The sequence below is a fragment of the Sus scrofa genome, chromosome 3 (genome assembly GCF_000003025.6).
Source record: "Sus scrofa isolate TJ Tabasco breed Duroc chromosome 3, Sscrofa11.1, whole genome shotgun sequence".
Lineage (NCBI taxonomy): Eukaryota > Metazoa > Chordata > Mammalia > Artiodactyla > Suidae > Sus > Sus scrofa.
Window position 1 is genome coordinate 117,250,096 of NC_010445.4, and position 23,948 is coordinate 117,274,043.

General features: G+C 41.6%; 1 protein-coding gene across 1 annotated transcript in view; it reads left to right on the forward strand.

Moving 5' to 3' along the window:
• APOB (apolipoprotein B-100) overlaps positions 1 to 23,948 on the forward strand; it is a 66,105-nt gene continuing 42,157 nt past the window's right edge. The window contains 3 exon segments of the mRNA NM_001315684.1: positions 1 to 76; positions 261 to 495; positions 22,951 to 23,149. Coding sequence (NP_001302613.1) covers positions 1 to 76; positions 261 to 495; positions 22,951 to 23,149 — 510 coding nt within the window.

The window sequence follows — 23,948 nt, forward strand, 5'->3', positions numbered from 1 at the left end:
ATGAAAGAAAAGACCTCCTGGGTAGCAGAAGCTGGCTTCTATCTGATTTACGGCCCCAACATCCGTTTAGAAAGAGGTCAGTTAACAGATTCTAGCAGTCAGGATGTTACCACCTCAGTGGGAATATGTACCCTGTGGAAGATCAATTAGAACTGCTTTGGCCAAATCTAAGGGCTGACCTTCAGTTCCTTAAAATGCAGCGTCACATGTCATGAATCCCTTTACCATTTGTGTAAGCATTCATTTCTATCCTATTGTAGCTGCCTGCTCGAAAACAGGTGTGTTGAAGATAGCTGATTTGTCGTGCAGTGCAGCCAGTCCCACTGTTTCTGTCATCAGGGTGAAGAGTGTAGACTGCCCCGTGGAGGTTTCTGTCCCTCCCGCTGCCACTGTTGAATATGTGGAGAGAAAAGCCTACATTGACTTCACCCTGTCCAGCAAGGCCGTGACATTTCTTACTGAGCTGGCTTCCTGCAATGCAGAGTCCCATGGCAGGTACAGCTCAGGGGTAGAGCACTTGACCGCAGAGTCCCAGGTGGCTAACTGTTCTTTGATCACCTTGTGTATTTGCAGTCTGATTCTTTAAAATGTGAATCTAAGCAAAACTAAAATGTATTCTTTGAAATTGGGATGTTCTTCTCCTTTGTTGTGAGAGAGGCAGTCTTTGTTGCTGAGAACCTGAGGAAAAAGAATTGCCTGATGTCCTCTAAATTACTAAATAACTTTTACACAATTGTGTAATCTAAATCAAGGTGTTTTTATCAGAAGATTAACTGTGGCCTTATTTCACAGCCTGTAGCTTTCCTGAGTTCAACGAAGGTTAATGCCGTATCAAATTAGGATTGCTTCTTTCTCTTTGTATGAAAATACCTAATTATTTAAGTATTATGTTCCTTACAGATAATTAATACCAGAAAAACTAATTTATTCACTTTTAAAAGCAGTGGTCTGACAACAAGCGAAAGATTTGGGCTATAGAAAATATAAGCTGTCCTCTATTCATCCTTTCCAGTATTCTAAATCAATAAATGTCTCTACTGAGTCATTACTGATTGAAACAATGGAAAATAGGAAAAGTTAACAGTTAACTATACCATGTGACTTTAGTTACATAATGTTGATTCTGGGGCGCTATATAAAAGTTATATAAAATAAGCTCTGGTTGGCTGCCAAAATAATAGAAAATAGTATCAGGCAGCTTTATGACCAGTGAAAATCTAAGATGACAATTTAAAAATATCCATTTCGTTTATGATGCTGCATTTCAAATATACATTTAGATGGTAATGGAAACAGTGATTAAAGTTGGCCCAGTGACATTTCTCATAGAGCTGAGAAAATGAGAAATATATTCTTTCCTTCTTAGCTTTATGTTTCATTGGTATGAATTGCTCGGTTCTTTTGCTGAAGAAGTGAGCTGGTGGTCCATGTACCAGAGCATTTATATTTCCAATTCTAAACTACTTCATTTTCCTAAACCCAAAGAATGTTACTGGTGTGAAAATTATACCTCATTACTGAATCATAAAGAAAGGAATTAAAAAGTAGGCTCTGTTCTTTTGCTCAGAGGAGAACAATGTTTTATAAAGTGTAGAGCTAGAAGGAATTTCACATGACACAAAGGAAGAACATTTTCTAAGTCTGACCAGACAGTTAAAAAAAAAAAAAAAAGCTAAAACCATCTATCCATCTATTGCACTAAGACAATGTGAATTTTTTTCTTTCTTTATTCACTAAATGTTTTGAGGTTTGTGAGTGCAGTGTGTGTGTGTGTACACAAACAGAACTTTTGCAAATGATTCTGTAATAGAAGTTATCTTTGTTAATCTTTTAAAATGCATGCCAGGTAAAAAGAAAACTACACTCTTGAAATGCCAGTGTCCTGTTCAAATCCAACTGTGCACCAGGAAGCATTGCTATTAAGACTATCGTCTAATACAAATGATGATCTTTCCAAGGAACAACAGAAACTTCACTGGAGGTAAAATAGTCTATTTGTCACATCTTATAGGAAACTGAAGCTTGGGAAGGGAATAAGTTGTAAATGATAGATGAGAACTAATAGGTTATGAGCCTCCATCAATCAAGACATACGATTCAGTATTTGCCACCAAAGGTGATGAAGATGCCCACACTTATGATACAGAAGACGAAAAAGATATGTTCAACAGATTCACTCATTCAACAAACGTGTCATGTCATGTCACTTGAGACATCCAAATGGAGATGTTTTGGTGTGCCTGACACTGGGATGACAAAAATGAAAAGGCAGGATCTTTGCCCTTAAATATCAGAGTAATGAAGAGATGGGTGGCCAAATGGACAATTACAATACAACCAGATATTACTATAATGAGAATACAGGGAGCATTAAAAGTGGCAACTAAATTTGTTGGGGACATCAGGGAAGGCTACAGAGAGGATTTGAAGTTTGTCAAACTGCTGTGAGGAGAGTGTTCCAGGCAGAGAGAAGGGCACCTTCAAGGATTCAGAGAGATGAAAGACCTTTAAATATTCAGGGAACTACACAATGAATGTTGTGGCTGTAGCTAGGGTGCGGGGAGGCTATTGCAATGAACAGGAGAAATGTGTCCAGATCAGTAGCAGTGGAGACGGGAAGGAGAAACAAATAAAGGAGATATTAAGAAAGTATATCTGGAGTTCCCATCATGGCACAGCGGAAACAAATACGACTAGGAACCATGAGGTTGTGGGTTTGAGCCCTGGCTTTGGCCTTGCTCAGCAGGTCAAGAATCTGGCGTTGCTGTGAGCTGTGGTATAGGTCACAGATGTGGCTCGGATCTGGTGTTGCTGTGGCATAGGCCGGTGGCTACAGCTAGGATGAGACCCCTAGCCTGAGAGCCTCCAAATGCTGTGGGTGCTGCCCTGAAAAGAGAAAAAGACGAAAGAAAAAAGAACAAAAGAAAGTATACTTGACTAGGGTTTGTGATCAACAGGAGGTAGGAGTAAAAGTAGAAGGCTCTGATGACTCCCGGGATTCTGACTTGGGCACACCGAGGACGCTGTTTACTAAAATAGGGGATGTTCATGGCAAAGATATTTAGATTCAAGAATGGGTGAGATGCTGTATTCAGTTTTGAATATGTTGTGTTTGAGATGCCTGCAGGCCATCCAGTTGGATGGCAATTATATGCATCGGTAAGGATCTCAAATAAGAAAACTAGGCTGAAAATAGAAATGAGGAGCCATCAGCATCCTGAAGCCACAGGACAAATGAGATAGACAGTAGCAAGAGCAGAGCCCAGGAGAAGACTGACATTTAAAGAACAGATAAAGCAGTAATTGTAAAGTAGATTGCAAAGATGCTGTATACAGGATAGGCGGAGAACTCGCAGAATGTAATGACATGAAATACATGGGGAGAGTGGGATTTCAAGAACAAGATAGCACATAATGTGTCAAAAGTTGAAGTTAAGTCAAGCAGAATATAGACTGAGGTGTTGACCCTGGGTTGTTAAATAAGCTTTATCATCCTTAATAAAGCAGTTTTCATGGGCTTTAGTGGTAGAGAGGGCCTACCCCAGGTTGCACTGATCTGAGACGTGAATGAAAGTGAGAAAAGAGAGGGGATATCTATGTGAACTGCATTTTGCAAGAGCTGTGGGAAGATCAAGAAGGAACGGAGGGTGGTAGTTAGCGATTCAGTATCAAAAACATTGTTTAAGATAGCAGGGGTTTGACAAGTTTTATGTATGCAAACAATATAGTTTTCATCACTTTAGATGTGCATTCTTGGTTGACGAATGCTGAAATGGTGATAATATTAACATTTATTGAATGCTTCCTCTGTTCCAGTGGGCACTTTACATATTTTACCTCATTTAATTCTCACAACAACTCTTATGAGGTAGCTGGTATTAGCACCCCTATTTTGCAGAGGAGAAAATTGAGGGACAGAGAAGTAAAGTATATCTCGAGGCATACGGTTGTAAAACAACAAAGTCAAAATTGAACCAGAAGTCTCATCTCAAAGTCTGTCAAGTAATAAAATCATTCTTATCACCCTTTTAGAGATGAGAAAACTAAGTCTGAGAGGTTAAACAGCTTACCTACTACACGAGGCCAATCAATGAATTTCAGGGCAGGGTGCACACAGCATGCCTGATTCCAAAGCTTGGAACAGTCATGTGCTGATGGAGCAGAGCGTGGAGGTAAGAGAGGACACAACATGTGGGAGAAGAACCTCCAAAAGCAGAAGAGGATGACAACACGAGTGAAGCAATTAGTCTGTTATCTGAAACATGTGAACGAATCCAGGAATGTACACGTCACAGGGTTGGAAAGAAACTCTTCCAGGCCAACCCTGCTGCTTTCTTAACGCACCACAAGCAAAGCCAGACAGGTAAATGTATTTCCTGTCCAGGGGAGGAGGTCAGAGTCCAGGGGGAGGTGAGAAGAGGAATGGAAGTAAACTATCATTCACAGCTTTTTTTGCTATTGCTCAGCACTTGTGACCACCAAGAATGTTCAATCCAAACAGAATGGCCTCCCATCTCCACCTGCAAACACCTCTCTGCAGGCTCTCAGAGCACCAAGATAATATTCACCCCAGCATCCTTGCCACAGAAAGGATGGGTCTGATGCAAGTCTTGATGTCTCCAGTGGAATTGTCATTGGCAGACAGCATCTTATCTTGACTTTCCTTCGGGGGAAGCTGATGTTGTCATTCCCCTCCCAGATTGTCAAATACAACTGTTGGGCTATTTACCCAAATACTGAGAAAAGAATAAGCCCTTTAAGCCTGAAGAAGAAGCAAAGAAGAAGAAGCAAAAGCCCATCATTTTCTTCTACTTACTATTCTGTTTTCTGATTTCTTTTTTTTTTTTTTTTTTAGGAGGGCGAGGATAGTGGCATCTGTATCTTTCCCATGTGGCTAGCTAGCACAGTGGCGAGTCCTAAGAAGCACCCAGGAAAGAACTACTGACAGGATGAATAACAGAAAGAGCATAAAGTTCATAAATGCAAGATGATCTTGCCTTTTGCAGCTGGTCTTTCAAAGAAGCTTCACCTCCAAACCAGAAACTGAGCCTAGAAAAACAGGCACCGGGGTCCAGAGAGATGAGCAAACAGGAACGTCAGTCCTCTCCTCCCAAACTCCTCACTGCCTGCCAGAGTTTATCACTCCCTAACCCTTAGGAAGTTTATCATGTGACAACTACAAGAATTATTTGGGTGAATTAAATTCTCACCCAAAGTTTAAAGGATGTAAATCTAATTTTTTTTTTCAGGAAGGTGGGGGCAGACAAGAGTGAGATAGCAAAAAATAGCAAACTGTTTCATTTAGCTAAGTTTGTCTCTAGTTTCTTCAAGACACACCATTACTGGAGTTCCTGCCGTGGCACAGTAGGTTGGGGATCTGGTGTTGTCTCTGTGATAACAGAGGTTTGAGCCTCGGCCCAACGCAATGGATTAAAGATCTGGTGCTGCCACAGCTGTGGTGTAGGTCGCAACTACAGCTCAGATTCAATTCCTAGACAGGGAACTTTCATGTTTTGCAGGTGAGGCCAAAAAAAAAAAAAAAAAAAAAAAAAAAAAGGAAAGAAAAAGACACCATTAATGACAGCTGAAGTAAATAAACATGCAACTGTGCATTGACTATTAACTGATGTGTTTACATCAGAGAAAAATAATTTTGCTTCTTGAATCTGATTGGCCAACATAGGCAATACTTGAATTGTCAGCTTCCTATGGCTGTATTTATTTGTCTTGGATATTTCTGGAATCATGACTTGGGTTTTTCCATGGTGTACTCCCTAGCTTGCCACTTGGCCACTGTGGAAAAGAGCGTGGCAATGCACTCTTGGGCATTTATCTCAGAGCGATAAAAACTTATGTTCCCACAAAAACCTTTATACAATGTTCATGCTAGCTTTTTCTTAATAACGAAACATTTGGAAACAACCCACATGTCCTTCAAAGGGTGAAGTGTTAAACATACTAGTGATTTATCCACACCATGGAATACTACTCAGCAATTAAAAGGAACAGTTATTGATACACACCATACTTTTTATGAGTCTTAAGGTAATTATGAATGGAGAAAGTAAGCTCAAAAGTTTATGTGCTTTTATATAACATTCTTTAAATGACAAAATTATAGAATTGGAGAACAGATGAGTGGTTGCCAAGGGTTAAGGAGAGGGATTGAGAGACAAGTAGTTGCAGGGTTCAGAGGAGTTTTATTATGGAACAGATTTTGACTGTGAGGCATTCACACAAATCTACATTGCATAGAACTATATGCACACACACCACACACCAGTGGATGTAAAACTGGTATTTACAGATGTCATCCACTCGTGTGTAAAGTCCATGGAATGTTTCCGTTTTCCTGCTTGTGAGACTGCGCTATAGTTTTACAGATTGTTCCCATTGGGGAAATCCAGGTGAAGGGTATGCAACCCCTCTCTGTATCATTTCTTACAACTGCATGTGAATACGCACCTATCTCAAAAAGCATTCAAAAGAGATTGCCATGTAGGCTGTCCCTTTTCATACTTGGATCACTCCAGAATAGATTCTGGGGAAGAACTGTTGAGTACACTAAAATAGGAATATAAAGTTATTTGGACTTTCTTAAAACTAAAGACAAATGTATGCTGAACAATGTTTGTTGAATAAATGTAGGATGACTGAATAAACACATGGAAAGATCTTTTTTTCATTTTCTGCCAACTTTTTAATAATGTCAATTTCTAAATCAGTGACTCACCCCATACTCTAGACTCGAAGCTCTGTAATCACCTCACCTTCACCTGTATTCTAGTATCCCACATTCTAAATGTCTCTCCATCCAAAACACCACCATTCTTCTTTTTTTGTTTTTGTTTTTGCTTTTTAGGGCTGCACCTGCAACATATGGAAGTTTCCAGGCTAGGGGTCCAATCAGAGCTACACCTGCCGGTCACAGCCACAACAACGCAGGATCTGAGCGACGTCTGTGACCTATACCACAGTGTATGGTGACTCTAGATCCTTAACCCACTGAGCGAAGCCAGGGATCAAACCCGCATCCTCATGGATCCTAGTTGGGTTCATTAACCACTGAGCCATTAAAGGAACTCCAAGAACCCCACAATTATTCTACTTCAGAAACCTTCAACTCAGAAAACCAACACCTGACCCTCACTTCCGCTAAGCTCTCTTTTCAGCCTCATCAAGATCTTCGATCCCCGAACCCTCTCCTAATCTGTTCTTGTCTTACTGCCTTTAGTCCCTCTCATCTCTAGCTTCCAGCTCATAGTGCATCCCTCCAAAGACCACTACCCTTGGTACCTGACCATTTTGTTCTTCTTCACATTCCTCCATCTCTCCCAAATCCCGGTTTACTCTGGCCATCCAGTAGCTGTGTTTCAAGGCTGTATGTCTCTGCAGGAGAAAATGCCCATGGAATTCTCAGGGTCATTTCAAACACGTTACCTCCAACTTCAGTTAGACACTCAACTCTCCTTGACCATGGTTTCTCTGTCCTAGTCTTAGTTTCTTTCCCCCATTGAAGTATCTATTTCCAACCTTTACCACATTTCCCAATGCCTCATTTCCCAACTCCTTTGAGAAAAAAAAGCAAAAAAAAAAAAAAAAACTCCTTCAATTATTCTCCTTTCTACCATCAACTTTCTCCTTCTCCATAGCCTCAAAATATATCCGTGTTTCCATCTTGCCAGAATAAATTCTTCTCTAGGATCATCTCTTCAGACTACTCCAAAATTTTCAGAGTCTCCTCTTTTTTTATCTCCCATTTACTTCCCAACTTGCTGTGATCTGGCTTTAGGCCTCAAACCTTTTCCAAAAACAAGATTTCAGATACTTTCATGATTTCAAAAGCCAACAGACATTTTCCATCCCTTGATCCCACTGAACCTCTCTGAAGCATTGGACCCTTCTGCTTAAAATCCTTACCTGGGCATCTTTAAGGCCACTTGTCATAACATGCAAGATAAGGGGCTTTGGGGGACCTCGGCCCCATGTTAATGGATGGGGTGAAGAGCCAAGAGAAGGCCCTGCCAGGATATAGGGAGCTCACAGGGATATGCAACCAGTCTCCAAAAAGGGATGTCAGGATTACAATTCACAATGCCAAGTGACAGTTGTCTTACAAATAGATTTTATGCCGAGAACATGACTTATTTTAGGTTGAACCATACGAAGTTTTCAAAATTCAGTTATTTGTGACCTACAAAAATGCCAATGTCATATATGGTTTAAAGTAATAGTTAGACGCTAGTGTTCTGCTAGGTGCTGTTGTTGTAACCAAGAGAAATTCCATCCTGGTTGAAGCACAGGGCAACAGAATAGGGACTGGCAAGGGCTAGGCATTGCATCATCTGTGCAGTTTCCAGTAAGTGGAGCTCAAGTGCACACCGTGGTTTCAGCACACATGATAATTATAATGATATATAAAGCTAATATTTGTATCATCACTGCCTACTTTCATCAGATACACTGTTGACCTATGTTAATTCACGTAATCCTTATAACAACAGCAACCTTACAAGGAAGGAATATGATTATTGCCATTTTCATAGTGTGGAAACCAAGGCCTAAGAAAGTCAAATGACTTGTTTAAGGTTGTGCAACTAATAAAGTGCTAGAGTAGGATTAAAACCTGGGCAAGCTAGCCCTGAATATCACTTTTTAAAATTTTTTTTATTTTATTGAAGCTTAGTTGATTTACCGTGCTGTGTTCATTTCTGCTATATAGCAAAGTGATTTAGTGTGTGTACATATATGTACATATTCTTTTTTTCATATTATTTTCTGTTATGGTTTATAATAGGATATTGCATATAGTTCCCTGTGCTATACAGGAGAATCTTGTTTATTCATTCTATATATAATAGTTTGAATCTGCTAATCCTAAGCTCCCAATCCATCCCTCCCCCACTCTCCCCTTGGCAACCACAAGTCCATTCTCTGTGTGTGTGAGACTGTTTCTACTTCACTTAGTATGATAATCTCTAGGTCCATTCATGTTGCCGCAAATGGCATGGTTTCATTCTTTTCATAGCTTAGTAATATTCTGTTTTATGTATGTACCATGTCTTTATCCATTCATCTTTTGATGGAAATGTAGGTTGCTTCCATTTCTTGGCTCTTGTGAACAATGCTGCAGAGAAACATTGGGGTTCATGTATCTTTTCGAGTTAGATTTTCTCTGGTTATATGTCCAGGAGCAGGATTACACGATTATATGTTAAATGCCACTTCCTTAACCACTATGCAACACTGCTGCTGACACAGGTGTAGCTTAGGACATGCATGGGATTCAGGGGCTCCCCTGGGCACAGTGGGACCAGGATAGCAAGACCCGCTTCTTACTTGATGGGCTAGTGAGAAGGCAGTGCCTCTCGGGCAGGTCACATGAGCTTTGGGCCCAAGTGGAGCAAGCCTGAACATGAGCGTCCAGCACCCAACTTTACCTGGTTGGGGTGAGAACAGGCAGGGGTGGGTTCCACTGTCCTCTTCTATGTCTTTTCTTACTCCTCTGAGCTCTTTCTTCTCGGTTTCTTTTTCCCTATTCACTCTTTAAATGTTCTTGTTTTTTTGGGGAATTCATAGCTATATGTGAAGTCCCTCACCAAATCTTCTCTATTTGATAGGGAGTCCAGAACCCTTAGCCTATTATTTTATAACAGCCTTGGCAGTCAACATGTAGGCTGAAATGAGTCCCTGTAATGAACATCTTAAAAACGATGTATTAGTGTGGCTTTGAAAAGACAGTGACTTTCAAAAAGTAACTAATGTAAAATTCCAGAGGGTGAGAGGAAAGAGAATAAAGAGCCATAGAATCAGAATATTTAGTTAAACTCCTATCATTTGGGGATGAAGTAAGAAGATCCAAGGACTTGCACAAGGTCCGAATGTCCTTTTTTCTTTTTTTGTTTTTATGGCTGTGTCTGGGAGAGTCATAGCCTTAGGAAGCTTTGAAACAACTGATTAGGTTAGTGAAGAGTTAGATGCATTTTTGTCCTCCACTATTAATCTTTCACAAAACTAAAATTTTGGAAAATATTTATCTACATGACAAATCACAAAATTATGAATCCCAATTCAGAATTCTTCAACAGAAGAACATTCCTTATCAGACTTCATTGTGGAGTTCACTTTCCACCCCTGCCTGGAGACCAGAGACTAGGCAGCCATCCACTCCCATACAGTTCAAAAGGTTCTAAGGCAACTAGACTCAGCCCAACAATGGGTATTTTAATTGACTTGCAAACTTTACAGTGATACTTATGAGGACACTGTTACAAATTGCATGGGAAAAGAATTATTTGTTGTCCATAAATGTTAAAGCTAGATGAAGGAACAGCCTACCTGGAAAATAATTTGAAGAGTTTCAAGATTTCTGAGAATCTCCATTGAACATAAAAGTACCCAACAACAAGCTGAAACTCATTGTATACGATGAGAAGTTAGCGTTTCTATCTCAACTGAAAAGATAAATCCCACCTAGTAAAGAAAATACCGTGGCCATCATTAGTAAAACATTAATATCACAAAAGGTTAATTGGCCATTTGGCTGGCGTCCAAAGGAACTTATTGCAAAATCTCTCAAAATTTGGATGTCTGTGTGGGAAGTCCCTGACCATAATGAAATCAAATTACTGTTGGGTTCAGTCAAACTACTCAACTAAATAATGTCATTTTTGCCTTATTTTTGTCGTTTGAACCAAATATGCTATTTCTGTGCCTTTCCTCATAGGCCGGTATGATGTTAATGGTATCACTTTTAAAATCTCATAAATAAATAGAAATAGAAATCTTTCTCTCAGCATTTAGTTGAGGAGCCTGGTATTTCATGCAAATGAGCCTTTTCTAATTTGCAGATATTTGCACCTATTCTTTTCTTGCAAGAGACACTTTTATTTCTGTGTTCTCCACTCAAAGCCTTCAGAGTTTCAGTGCATTAATCTGTCCTTCCTGATCAGGCCAGGGTCCGTGGCTGCAGGATCTCCTGAGCTAAGAGGATTGCTGGCTCACAGGTACTAGAGAGTCCATAGTTCTCTGGGACTCTGCCTTTAATTCCCTAGAGAAATCCCTATTCTGCCAGGAGGAAAATAACTCCTAAAAGAGCAAAAGTCAACCAGCTTTATCATTCTTCTTCCGGGTTATTTTGCTGTTGCTGATATGCACTCTTAAGGTCCCAGGCTAGTTGTTTTCTAGATTTGTCCTACCCTTGGAATTACCACAGGATTTCACGACTGCCCAAAGGCCCTGGAGGCATTCTCCGACAATATCCTTCCACGGCAGCAGTCACAGGGCCAAAACCCATCTCAGCATGCTGAGGAAGCCGTTAACTCGGTGGGGCGGTTCCAAGACCACCTGGACCACAGTCTCCACAGTCTCCGGTCAGCTACTCAGCTAACAACAGGGTCTCCGTGAACCTTTCAAAGCCCTTCTCAAGAAACACGGAAACTGGGGTCTGGGGTCTGTATCACTGCCAGTTATAAGGAGATCATGTACTTTTTTTTTATATAATTTTTTTTATTTTCCCACTGTACAGCAAGGGGGTCAGGTTATCCTTACATGTATACATCACAATTACATTTTTCCCCCACCCTTTCTTCTGTTGCAACATGAGTATCTAGACAAAGTTCTCAATGCTACTCAGCAGGATCTCCTTGTAAATCTATTCTAAGTTGTGTCTGATAAGCCCAAGCTCCCGATCCCTCCCACTCCCTCCCCCTCCCATCAGGCAGCCACAAGTCTCTTCTCCAAGTCCATGATTTTCTTTTCTGAGGAGATGTTCATTTGTGCTGGATATTAGATTCCAGTTATAAGTGAAATCAAGATTATGTACTTTTGTTCTGAGAACTCATTTGGACTATTATGGACCTGAGGATCCCCCCAAATTTGTATGTCACTAAGAACATAATTGTGTTCCCCCCAAATTCATATGTTGAAGCCCTGATCCCAAAATGTGATCGCATTTGGAGACAGGGCTTTTGGAAGTAATTAGATTTTGACAAGGTCACAAGGGTAGGGCCTTCACGATGGAATTAGTTCCCTTATAAGAAGAGACACCAGAGAGCTCCCGTGTCCCTTCGTTCTCCCTCTCCCCCTCCCTGTCCTACCCCCTCCTCCCATCCCCCGCCATGTGAGGACACAGGGGATGGGTAACCCTCTGCAGCACAGGAAGAGAGCTCTCACCAGAACCTGACAATGCAGCACTCTGAGCTCGGGCTTGCAACTTCCAGACTGAAAAAATGCGTTTCTGTTGTTTAAGCCCCCAGTCTATGGTATTTTGCTGCAGCGGTCTGAGCAAGACTAAAGTGTACTTTGAAGTTCTAACCTCTAATATCTCAGAACATGACTGCGTTTGGAGACAGGGCTTTTAAAGACGTAATGAGGTAAAATGACACCATGAAGGTGAGCCCTAACCCACTAGGACCGGTGCCCTTATAAAGAGGAAATTAGGACTCAGGCAGACACAGATGGGGAAACCGTGTGAAGACACAGGAGAGAGACACAGGTGGCCTTCTACAAGCCGAGGAGAAACCAATCTTGGCAACACTGTGATCTTGGACTTCATGAGAGTTGTGAGAAAAGAAGTTAGTTCTATAGTTCAAGTCCCCCAGTCTGTGGTACTTTGTTACGGTAGCCCGAGCAAACTAACGCCCAGGCTATGTTGGGAGTCATTACAGCATATTCACTTATATGTGAGCATCTCAGTCCTTAAAATAACTCAGAATATAAGTTAAGTCAGAGATAACGAGGTGTTAAAATGGCAGAGATGATAAAGCAAACGTGAAGGAGAAGAATAGGACAGACAACCTTAAGAGAGACAAGGGAGATGCGGGCTGAGGTTTGGTGACCAGGGCAAGAGGGTGAGTTCACCGAGGGAGTGAGAATAATAAGAGCAAGGAGGAGAGAAGTGAGATGAGAGAGTGGAAGGAGGAGGTGGCACGGGGAGCACATCCTGTCCCTCCAAGGAAGGATCTTAGGGTGGGGAGCAATAGGGGACTAGGAGCAGGGAGGTGGTGGCTCTGCCCTAAAGGCAGCGGTGTGCTCGTCCCGTGGGGTGGCCTTGGAAGCTGCGTGAGTTTATCTGACTCCTCCACCCCTCTACCTCCTTCCTTTGAGGAAGGTTCTAGCTTCTCTGAGCAGTAAGTGTGCAAGTAGCTCCTCTACCTTCTAACAAGGATACAAAGCTCTGTTATTAATGAAGTGAGAATGAAGTAATTATCTGGGTAATTCAGACATCCATCACCACTTTCAACTAAGAAGTCCAGGTAAAAAAAAGGTGTAAGAGTCTAGAAGAATAGACTGATTTGAATTAATTGCCTCGATTTACCATTTTATATTGGACTTGTCCAAATTAATTTACAATAGATGGCCTTTGGCTTTGCCTGTGGGTCAGTCAGTGAGAGAGGATGCTGTCAGCCAGTGCTCTGCCAGGACACTGCAGTCCCGAGACCTGCCTGGTCTGGAATAAAAGGACAGACACATCATTTCATAGTGACTCATTCTCAGAGATATTTTCTGGGTGTGACACAGTGTCTTACATTCCAGAGTTTTAATCCATGGGAAAAAGCACACAAGATCATTATGTGCAGAATGGATATGGAAAAAGAACTGAGGTGTCTGAGCAAGCTTCTTGTTTACCGACTTAGAGGAAATGCATGAAGGCACTTAAAAGGGGAAAACTGCAATAAATAGCCTTTACATTAAGAACACATCCAAGGAGCAATGACCACAGGTGTTTGGCACGGCTTTGCTTCCCGTCTAAGTATATTTCATCAGAAATCACGATGTTATCAAAGGCATAACCTTGACCCATCTCTCTTTCTGGCAGTGTATTGCTTCGGTATTTTCACATTGCCTCTCTGAGTGTCCCTTCTGGGAGCCAGCTGAGCTCAGAACCCACATGGCTTATTTCTCTAACAAATTCCACAGAGTTCTAGATTCCCTAATTCTCTCAGTAAGATTTAGGATGATGGAGTCTGAAATACTTGGGACATAAGTCAGAACACCTGAATTTTTTTCTGTAATGGCTATGCCCACGAAGTTCCTGGGCCAGGGACTGAATCCAGGTCACAGCTGCAACCTATGCCACAGCTGCAGCAGTACCAGACCCTTTAACCCACTGCACTGGGCCAGGGATCGAACCAGCACCTCAGCAGCATCAGCGCCCCTGCAGTTGGACTCAACCCAGGGCGCCATAGCAGGAACTCCCAGAACACCTTATTTTTGAGTTCTAGCTCAGCTAGTTATATGCCAGGTGATCCCAGAAAGTCATTTAACTCTAGGGAGCTTCAAGTGCCTCACTTGTGGGGTATCCAATATAAAACTCACAGGGTTATTAGATCAAAAGAAATAATAGACACCAAAGCCCTTAACAAACCTTAAAGCACCATTCAACTGCAGCACTTGTTAATAAGACACTAGCTTATTTCCCCAGATAAAGGATGACTTGGGCGTATGTGCCCATGTCACTGAGATGAACCTTATGTTGTTCATTTGATCCTCTTACATATTCATAGTTACCTCTTCTAGGGATAAGGAGGACAGTAGCATTTGGTGAGTTATGTAGCATTTTGCCCTTCCTTATTTGTATGAACCAGGGTTAAAATATCTATTTTGCAAAGTTTTTTGACTATTAAATAAGTGATGAATGTTAATTATCACAGTGATTGGTACATTTCGAATGCTTGATAAATACGTGTTTTTTTAACATTTAGAATGATATGGCTAATCTGTTGTATGTTGTTCAGGAGGAGAGATGACCCCTGCTCCTCCTCAGCATCGGGCACACTGTTACTGGTCTGCAGAGGCCCCTGCCTCATTTTGTTGGTTTATTTGTTTATTTCCCATCCTAACTCCCCATCCCCACCCCCCAACTCCTGATCTCTTCACCCTCCCTCAAAGCAACCATTCTAACATACCTGAGGTTACTTCATTTTATTTATTTGTTTGCTTACAGTTTTATATGTTTTCTTGTAAAACACATTGAGCTGTTTGGGGTGCAGAAAAGACCCATTTCTCTAACCACTTTCTGAAGGAAAAAGGAAGTGTGATTATTAGAGCCTCATGGACTTGGAAAGGAGCTTGGGATTTCAGCTTCAGAGACCCCAACATCTTTATTCCTTCTGAAAAGACAAGGGCTCAGGGACCATGCCTGCAGTGACTCTGGCTCTCAGTTGTCACTGCCTGGAAGGCACCAGGGAGGAGCAGCACCTGAGAACGGACTGAGACTCTACTCATTGAGCAACAGGATGAGGTCATCCTTATCAGGAACGGGTCACGTCCTATTAGCAGGGAGGCAGGAGAGGTTACTCAGAGTAGTGTACAGGCTCAGATGACCAAGAAATTTCCAAAAACAAGGCTTAAAGGAAACTTCTGTATATAAATTTTAACTCTAAATTGTTCGCAGGCATAAATATAACATCCAAAACTATGTACAACCACTATGGAATATGGTATGGAGTTACCTCATAAAACTAAATATAGAACTAACTGCCTTATGACCCAGAAATCCCACTCCTAGGCTTGTATCCAGACAAAACTTTCCTTGAAAAATATATATGCACCCCTGTGTTCACTGCAGCACTATTCACAATAGCCAAGACATGGAAACAACCTAAATGTCTATTGACAGATGAATGGATGAAGAAGATGTAGTGTATATACACAATGGAATACTACTCAGCCATAAAAAAGAACAAAATAATGCTATTTGCAGCAACATGGATGGAACTAGAAACTCCCACACTAAGTGAAGTAAGTCAAAAAGAGAAAGACAAAGACCATATGATATCACTTATATCTGGAATCTAATAAATGGCAAAAAAAAATGAAACTTTCTACAGAAAAGAAACAAACTAATGGACTTGGAGAACAGACTTGTGTTTGCCAAGAGGTGGGGGGAGAGGGATGGACTGAGAGTTTGGGGTTAATAGATGCAAACTATTGCCTTTGGATTGGATAAGCAATGAGATCCTTCTGAAAAGCACAGGGAACTATATCTAGTCACTTGTGATGGAGCACGATGGAGGATAATGTGAGAAAAAGAATGTATATATATGTGTGTGTGTGTGGCTGAGTCACTTTGCTGTATGGCAGAAATTGACAGATCACTGTATTTTTTTATTATTATTATTTTATTTTGGGGAGGCTGCACCTGTGGCATATGGAGGTTCCAGGCTAGAGGTCAAATTGGAGCCACGGCCACAGCAATGCAGGATCCAAGCCACATCTGTGACCTACACCACAGCTCACCACAGCAACGCCGGATCCTTAATCCATTGAGGGAGGCCAAGGATTGAACCTTCAACCTCATGGTTCCTAACCAGATTCATTTCCACTGTGCCATAATGGGAACTCCGACAGAACACTGTAACTCAACTATAATGGAAAAAACAAAAATCTTACAAAAGATAAAACTGTAAAACTCCTTTTTTATATAAGAAAATATATAAGGAAATTTATACAAGAAAACATAGCAAAAAGAAATTAAAAAAAAAAAAGAAAACATAGGGGTAAATGTTCTTGACCTTGTTTTAGGCAGTGTTTCTTGGATATGACACCAAAAGAACAAGTAACAAAATAAAAAATGGACTTCATCAAAATTAAAAAATGTACTTCAGGAGTTCCCATTGTGGCTCAGCGGGTTGAGGACCCAACATTGCCTCTGGGAGGATGCGGGTTCAGTCCCTAGGATGCAGGTTTAGTCCCTGGCCTTGTTCAGTGGGTTAAGGATCTAGCATTGCCACAAGCTGAGGCATAGGTCACCGACGCAGCTTGGATCCAGTGTTGCTATGGCTGTGGCACAGGCTGTAGCTGCACCTCTAATTCAACCCCTAGCCTGCGAACTTCCATATGCCACAGGTATGGCCCTAAAAAGAAAAGTACTTCAAAGGACACCATCAAAAAAGTGAAAAGGCAGCCCACAGAATGAGAGAAAATATTTGCAAATCCTATATCTAATGAAAGTCTTGTATCTAGAATATATAAAGAACTCTAAAAACTTAGTAATTGAAAGTTAAAACAACTCAATTAAAAAGTTCAAAACCAAAAGGATTTAAATAAGATACTTTCCAAAGGAGATACACAATTTCCAATAAAAACACAAAAAGAGGCTCGATATCACACTACCAGAGCAATGCCAATCAAAACCACAATAAGATAGGGCTTCCCACTATGGCACGGTAGATTAAGTATCCGGGGTTATCTCTGTACCAGCCCAGGTTGATCCCCAGCCTAGGAATTTCCATATGCCTCGGGTGAAGCCAAAAAAGAAAAAATGAGAATACAATTCACAAGGAGATACCACTTCACACCTACTAGGTAGGCTGTGATCAAAAGATAGAAAAAACAAGTGTTGGCAATGATGCAGAAGGAATGGAACCTTCATACACTGCTGATGGAAATGGAAAATGGTGCAAGCATTTTAGGAAAGTCTGGCTGTTCCTCCAACGGATAAACGTAGACTTATCACATCAAAGACCGAGCAGCTTCACTCTTCGCATATACTCAAGAGAAGTGAAAACATATGTCCACACAGAAATTTGTACACAAGTGTTCACAGCAGCATTATTCATAATGGCCACTAAGTGGAAGCAACACAAGTGTCCATCAATTGATGAACAGATAAACCATGGTAAATCCTAACAATGAAATATTCTTAGCAATAAAAAAGAATGAAATGCTACAACATGGATGACCCTTGAAAATGTTATGCTAAGTTAAAAAAAAAAAACTGTCACAAAAGACCACACATTGCATGATCCCATTTATATGAAATATTTAGAATAGTCAGACTTATAGAGACAGAAAGTAGATTTGTGAGGGCTGAGAGAATGGGGAATTTAGGAGGTGCTGGCTAGTTGGCACAGGATTTCTTTTTGAGGTGTTAAAATTTTTCTAAAGATCAATTGTGGTAATGGTTGTACAGTTCTCTGAATACACTAAAAAGACATTGAATTATACACTTGAAATGGGTGTATATTATGGTATGAATCTTATCTCAAATAGAGCTGCTAAAAAAAAGAAGTCCTTTTCCAAGGTGGATCTCAAAACAGCTGAAGGTGGCTGTAATTTTTCAAAATAACTTTATTAAAAGCTAAGTGCCATCATTAAAAAGAAGAAAGACAAAGAACCCCAGGTACCCAGTAGCAAATTTATACCACTTTCTACTCTAAATACCAAGACACCAAAGCAGACTGGGTTCGGGGGATGCCCTGACACCGCCCTGCCCTCCCTGCCCCATGCCAGTAGAGAAGAAAGGAGGGACAGATGAGAATAACAGCAGCCAATCTGGTCATTATTTGCCCTTGACTTCAAAATAGAGGTAAAGACAATATCAGAGAAACTTCCATCCCCAAACTGGCCCTTTTCTCAGCTTTCCCTATAATGGATGGTCTGACCTGGACAGAGGAAAGAAATAGGACATAGGACCATAAGGCATTGCTGTCCATACACGGGATCCATCTCCTCTGCAGATAAACAGGCTAGAGATGGTTCCTTCTTAGAGACTTGACTTGCTGTGCTGAATACAGCATTATGTTATTTCACAAAATTTCACCAGGTAGGCAGCCTGCTAACGGGTACCCAGGTATTCTCAGTGTGAATGGGAAATCCATACTGGGAGATAAGTTAGAGGCCGTGAAACACTGAATCTCTGTGATTCTATTAAATTTGTTATAAAACAACATGTATTCTGAATACAAACCCCCAAAAATATCAATTAAATTTTTCGCTTTTAATGAGCAAGCGTTTACCAGGAAATACACTGTTATCAAAGGTTCATTTTCATAAAGCATTCTCTAAGCAACTTTATGTAGTCGACACAGATTTAGTGCAATTAGACTAAAATGAATATTCCAGATTATAAACTAGGAGGCCCAAGTTCCTGCCCTACCTCTACCCTTGTTTGGGAAAAAACAAGAACAGGCTGTCTAGGCCTGTTTCTCTATCTCTAAAGTGAGAATAATGTCTCAAGCTGGCCTCTGAGATCTTCTGTATGTCTTACACTCTAGGAATCCCTGTTCGTCCATTTCCCTTCCCAGCTCTGGACAAGGAGAACCCAGCTCAATAATCACAGCCTTCCATTCTACCTAGAGTTTTAATGCCAGAGGTACCATATTTAATGCCAAATGCACCATGCGCAATTTATACAGTAACTCACACTTAAAGACTGAATTGGCCAGCAAGCTCTGTCTCTGTCCCGGCACAGCAAGCTGCGCTCCCTCCCAAGAGCAGCCCCTTTCCCCAGCCTTCTCCATGGACTCAGCAGGCTGGCTGGTTACAGACTGTCAGGCACGACAGACATAGTCTCAGCTTCGTGCCACTGGTCTCCCAGTGGTGCCACCCGGTGCCCAAATCCTGCCCATCATCCAAGATCCACTCAAGTCCCACCTCCTCCAGGACCTCTGAGACCCACGTTGGAGCATCACAGTCTGACTGTGTAGATCCCACTCTGGACATTTTATCTTTTTATATTGTTATTAGCTGTGCTGTGTATTCAGGCCCTGCTCCTCATCTGTAAGCTCTCAAAAGACAAAGTGCTAAGAGGTTCCCTAAATACTGGAAGAGAATCAACAGCCATTTGGGGAGAGCGAGGCTTGTTTGGCCAGCCAGTCATCTGTTTGTTATCAGCGCTGGTCAGCCCTCTGAGGGCTGAGCCTAGTCCTGTGAGAACATAAAGAAAACTTAAAAAAAAAAAAAAAAGTAAAGAACAGCTGACCAAAACCAGCAAAAATCTTTTAAAGGGGAGTTCCTGTTGTGACTCAGTGGTTTGACGAACCGACTAGTGTCCATGAGGATGTGGGTTCGATCCCCGGCCTCACTCAGTAGGTTAAGGATCCAGCGTTGCAATGAGCTGTGGTGTAGGTCGCAGACATGGCTCAGATCCTGCGTTGCTATGACTGTGGTGTAGTCTGGCAGCTGGAGCTCCAATTCAACCCCTAGCCAGGGAACTTCCTTATGCCATGGGTACAACCCTAAAAAACAAAGAAACAAAAAAATTCTTTCAAAGGAAAGGTTAAGGTGTATCTAAGGAAGGCAGGGCACGGAGGAAGCCTAAAGCTAGACATGAGGAGGAACTTCCTGAGAGTCCCCAGTATCCCCAGGAGGGCATGACCTCTCCTTATTTGGAAATCTGTTTTAACTGGCCAAAGGGTTAGAGCTCTTGTGCAGAGCACATAGGTCTTTGTAGAGATAGGTGGTCTCCCAGAAACCCACCTGCTCAGTGATTCCAAATCCCCAGCCACAGCTTCTCACTACAGTGAGCTCCGAGCCCAGGGTATATTGATGTGTTGTTTTCTTTCAGTTCCAAAGTCTTCATAGAATTAAAATTGTCAGAGCTGCAACAGGTTTAAAATGTCTCCTTGTTCTGTCCACTCATGGCACAGATGAGGGGCTGACACTTAGCCTTACAGATTGCCCTGTGAGGCTGTCGCAGTCACCAAGCATTCAAATTAAGATATAAACACATGCAGTGGCACCCAAGAGTAGAACTGAGTTGCAAGTATGAAAAAAAAAAAAAAGCCTGTCTGACAAGGACCATCTCACACTGTAATCACAGTGTCTACTCCTTAGTGCCAATCTGCCTTGCCCAGTGTGAGATGCTGGTGAGGGGGAGGGAAGAGGAAGGCACGGGTGAAAACTACTCAGTTCTCAATCCTCCAGGCTTATCACGCTGGTGGGCAAGGTGGCATGTAAACACATGAAAAATGAATCTTACCAGAGACAAATGTAAGTTCAGGGCAACCATAGATCTGGATCAGAACTTCAGGATCAGCTGCCCTATCAAGAAAGTGATAAGAGATGAGGGTCAGAAGCCATGAGGTCTAACTGGACTGGAGCCAGACGAGGGCTCTTTGAGGTGGGTGGGGCTGAAGTGGCCTGGGAGGGTGGCTGGATGAGATCTGCTTAGTCAAGGAGGTGATAACTGTACACACCCAGACGTGACTGCACGATGAATAGGGCTGATGGCTGACTTCTCTCTCAGTAAGAACTGCTGCTCAACAGTTTGACCTTATCTCTTGGATAGCAGACTAACAGAGTGGGGAAGTTTCATTTTGCTTCCTCTCTGGAGGTTGATCATCCATCAGTAATGTCTTCATCTGGTTTACACTGGCCCACCCTACCATCATCCACGTGTACCGTTCACACAAATGCGCAGTTTTTGTCTCGACATTGATCATTTGTGTATGTGTTTGTGTACATGCACTTTGACACTGGCATGCACCGACCACACTGGGCATGGCTCCATCCACAGTTCTCAACATTTACTTTCCAGCTTCTGGGTATCATTTGCAGTTATAATGCTGTCATAGGCAGAAAGGAGATAGCCTAATTAATCATAGTCAGTACTGGTCCCTATTTGCCAGATGAGTTTTTTGAACAGTATATCTGGGAATAATTCGTATCAGATTCTATTTCCTTGTTTCATGTCACTGAAAAGATTTTTTTGCATCATGGTCACTGTATATAAATATCCTGGAAGCAGTGGAGTGTAACCAAATGGCATAGATTCATTCATTTGTATTCAGCAAATCTATACTGAACACATTTCATTATATGAACAACACTAAATTCAGGATTTTGGGCTACAGAGATTACCTTTAATAGTTGCCATAGTTCCCTGAACTTAACCAGGACTCGCTGGTCACCTGCAGATAAACAATGCATGGTTTCATTTCTAAACACTGGGATAGTCTGCATTATCTAATACCTTGAAATTCCACTAATCAGGTGGTGTTTTAATGGGTCCCAGAGCTCCGTGATTACTCAGACTGATGGTTCACCAGATGGGACTTTGCATTCACAAACTGATAAGTCATAGCCACTAGCCAAGATTAATCTTTGTGACATCAGAGTATGTCTCTGCTAGAGTCACTGGTCTGCTTGCTGTAGGAAGGCCTCCATTCACTCAGAAAGGACAGTGATTTCAAATCCCCAGAAAAGTTAGGAATCATCAGAGAAAACTGGAAGCCCTCTCTCTGCTGTGCATGGCCCTCGAGAGTGTCCTTGTATATTTCTGTTCTCTTTCCTTAACCTGCTGTCCTGCTTTTCTTCTATTAGTCTCTGTCTCTATACCTGCTGTGGTTAGCTAGCTCAATAGGTACCCTCCAAAATATAGTTCCGCTCCAACACACACAGAGTGAGTGAGAGCACACCGTTGATTGAGTGTCTTAGCTGCTGGGCATCATGCTATCAGTGCAATTATATACATAATTTTTTCTCTTAATTCTCACAACAATGCCTATGTGGAAAGTTAATATTTTAAATCCTGTTTTAGGGATGGCTAAACAGAGCTTAGGAAAGTGAAGTCACTTACCCAAGGTCACCATCCCCACAGAAAACCCAGCCAGGACTCAATCCCAGGTTTTCTTGAGTCTTCTGCTCACACTGCTTTCCTTTCCATCAGCTGACCTCTCTGACCTGGGTTTTTCTCCGTTCAATGAATAGCTTCTCCTAGAAGATTTCCTGACTCCTGTCACCATTTGATGTCTATGAAAACAGGTCACTGGTCTTTGAAACTTTGAACGTGTTTAGGAGAGGGAAATGAAGAATGCCCTACTTAAAGGGAAAGAGATGAAGGGAGATATCTGTGGTTGCAAGTAATACTATATTTTAAAATAGCTTTTGACAAAAGATCCAGGTGGATTTAGTAATTTAAGAAAAGTTGGACTTCCCGTTGTGGTGCAGCAGAAACGAATCTGACTAGGAACCATGAGGTTGCAGGTTTGATCCCTGGCCTCACTCCGTGGGTTAAGGATTTGGTGTTGCCGTGAGCTGTGGTGTAGGTCACAGATGCTGCTCAGAGAATCCCACGTTGCTGTGGCTGTGGTGCAGGCCGGCAGCTGTAAATTCCAATTCAACCCCTAGCCTGAGAAACTCCATATGCCACAAGTGGGGCCCTGAAAAACAAAGCCAAAAAAAGAAAAAGAAAAAGAAAAGTCTACTCATTAATCCTTATAGGATTTCTGTGAATATACCCAAGTCAACTCAGCAAGCCAACACTGGCTCTGTGGTCCTTCTGTCCTTGACCTTGTCAGAGAATGAGTACTGCTGGCTAAAGCCCAGCACTGGGGTGACCTTCCAAAGGAAATCAGAGAAAGAAAGAGAAGCTGACACCAATGCTGCAAGTCTTAGGCTTTCTCCTTTAGAGATGGTGACAGTCAGTTCAGGGCATCTAAACATCCCACAAGTTTCCCCTGTGTCCCAATTAGCAGATTCTGTGGGTTTTTTTGTTTTGTTTTGTTTTGTTTTTTTCTTTTTAGGGCCGTACCTGTGGCATAAGGAAGTTCCCAGGCCATGGGTCGAATCAGAGCTATAGTTGCTAGCCTACAACCCAAGATCTGAGCCACGTCTGCACCTTACACCACAGCTCACAGCAACACTGATCTCTTAAGCCACTGAGCGAGTCCAGGGATCCAGCATGCATCCTTATGGATCCTAGTCGGGTTCATTACCACTGAGCCATGATGGGAACTCCAGCAGATTCATTTTTGATTCCCAAGGTGTAAAAAATGATGTTCTCTATATTTTTAAAAACACTGATTCAATATTTGCATATTTTCAATATTTTGTAATATTCATATATATTGCAAAATGATCACAATAAGTTAACATTGGACACCATACATAATTACCCAAAAAAAGTTTTTTTTCTTGTGATAAAGACTTTTAAGATCCATTCTCTTAGCAACTGGTGCATACGTCAAACAGCACTATTAGCGATATTCATCATGTTCTACATTATATCCCCAAGACTTATTTAATGTTCTCTACTGACATTGACTATAGTGGCTTCATTTGTCATCCAACAGAGAAATCCTGGACTTGGGCTTATGAATTGAAGTCAACCATCTCCTTTTGGTTTCTTTATACCTGAGTATTTTTACCCATTCTCCTTAAAGTGAATATATATGGGAGCAGAATTATTTCCTGCAATACTAACAGCAGTTCCTCCTGTG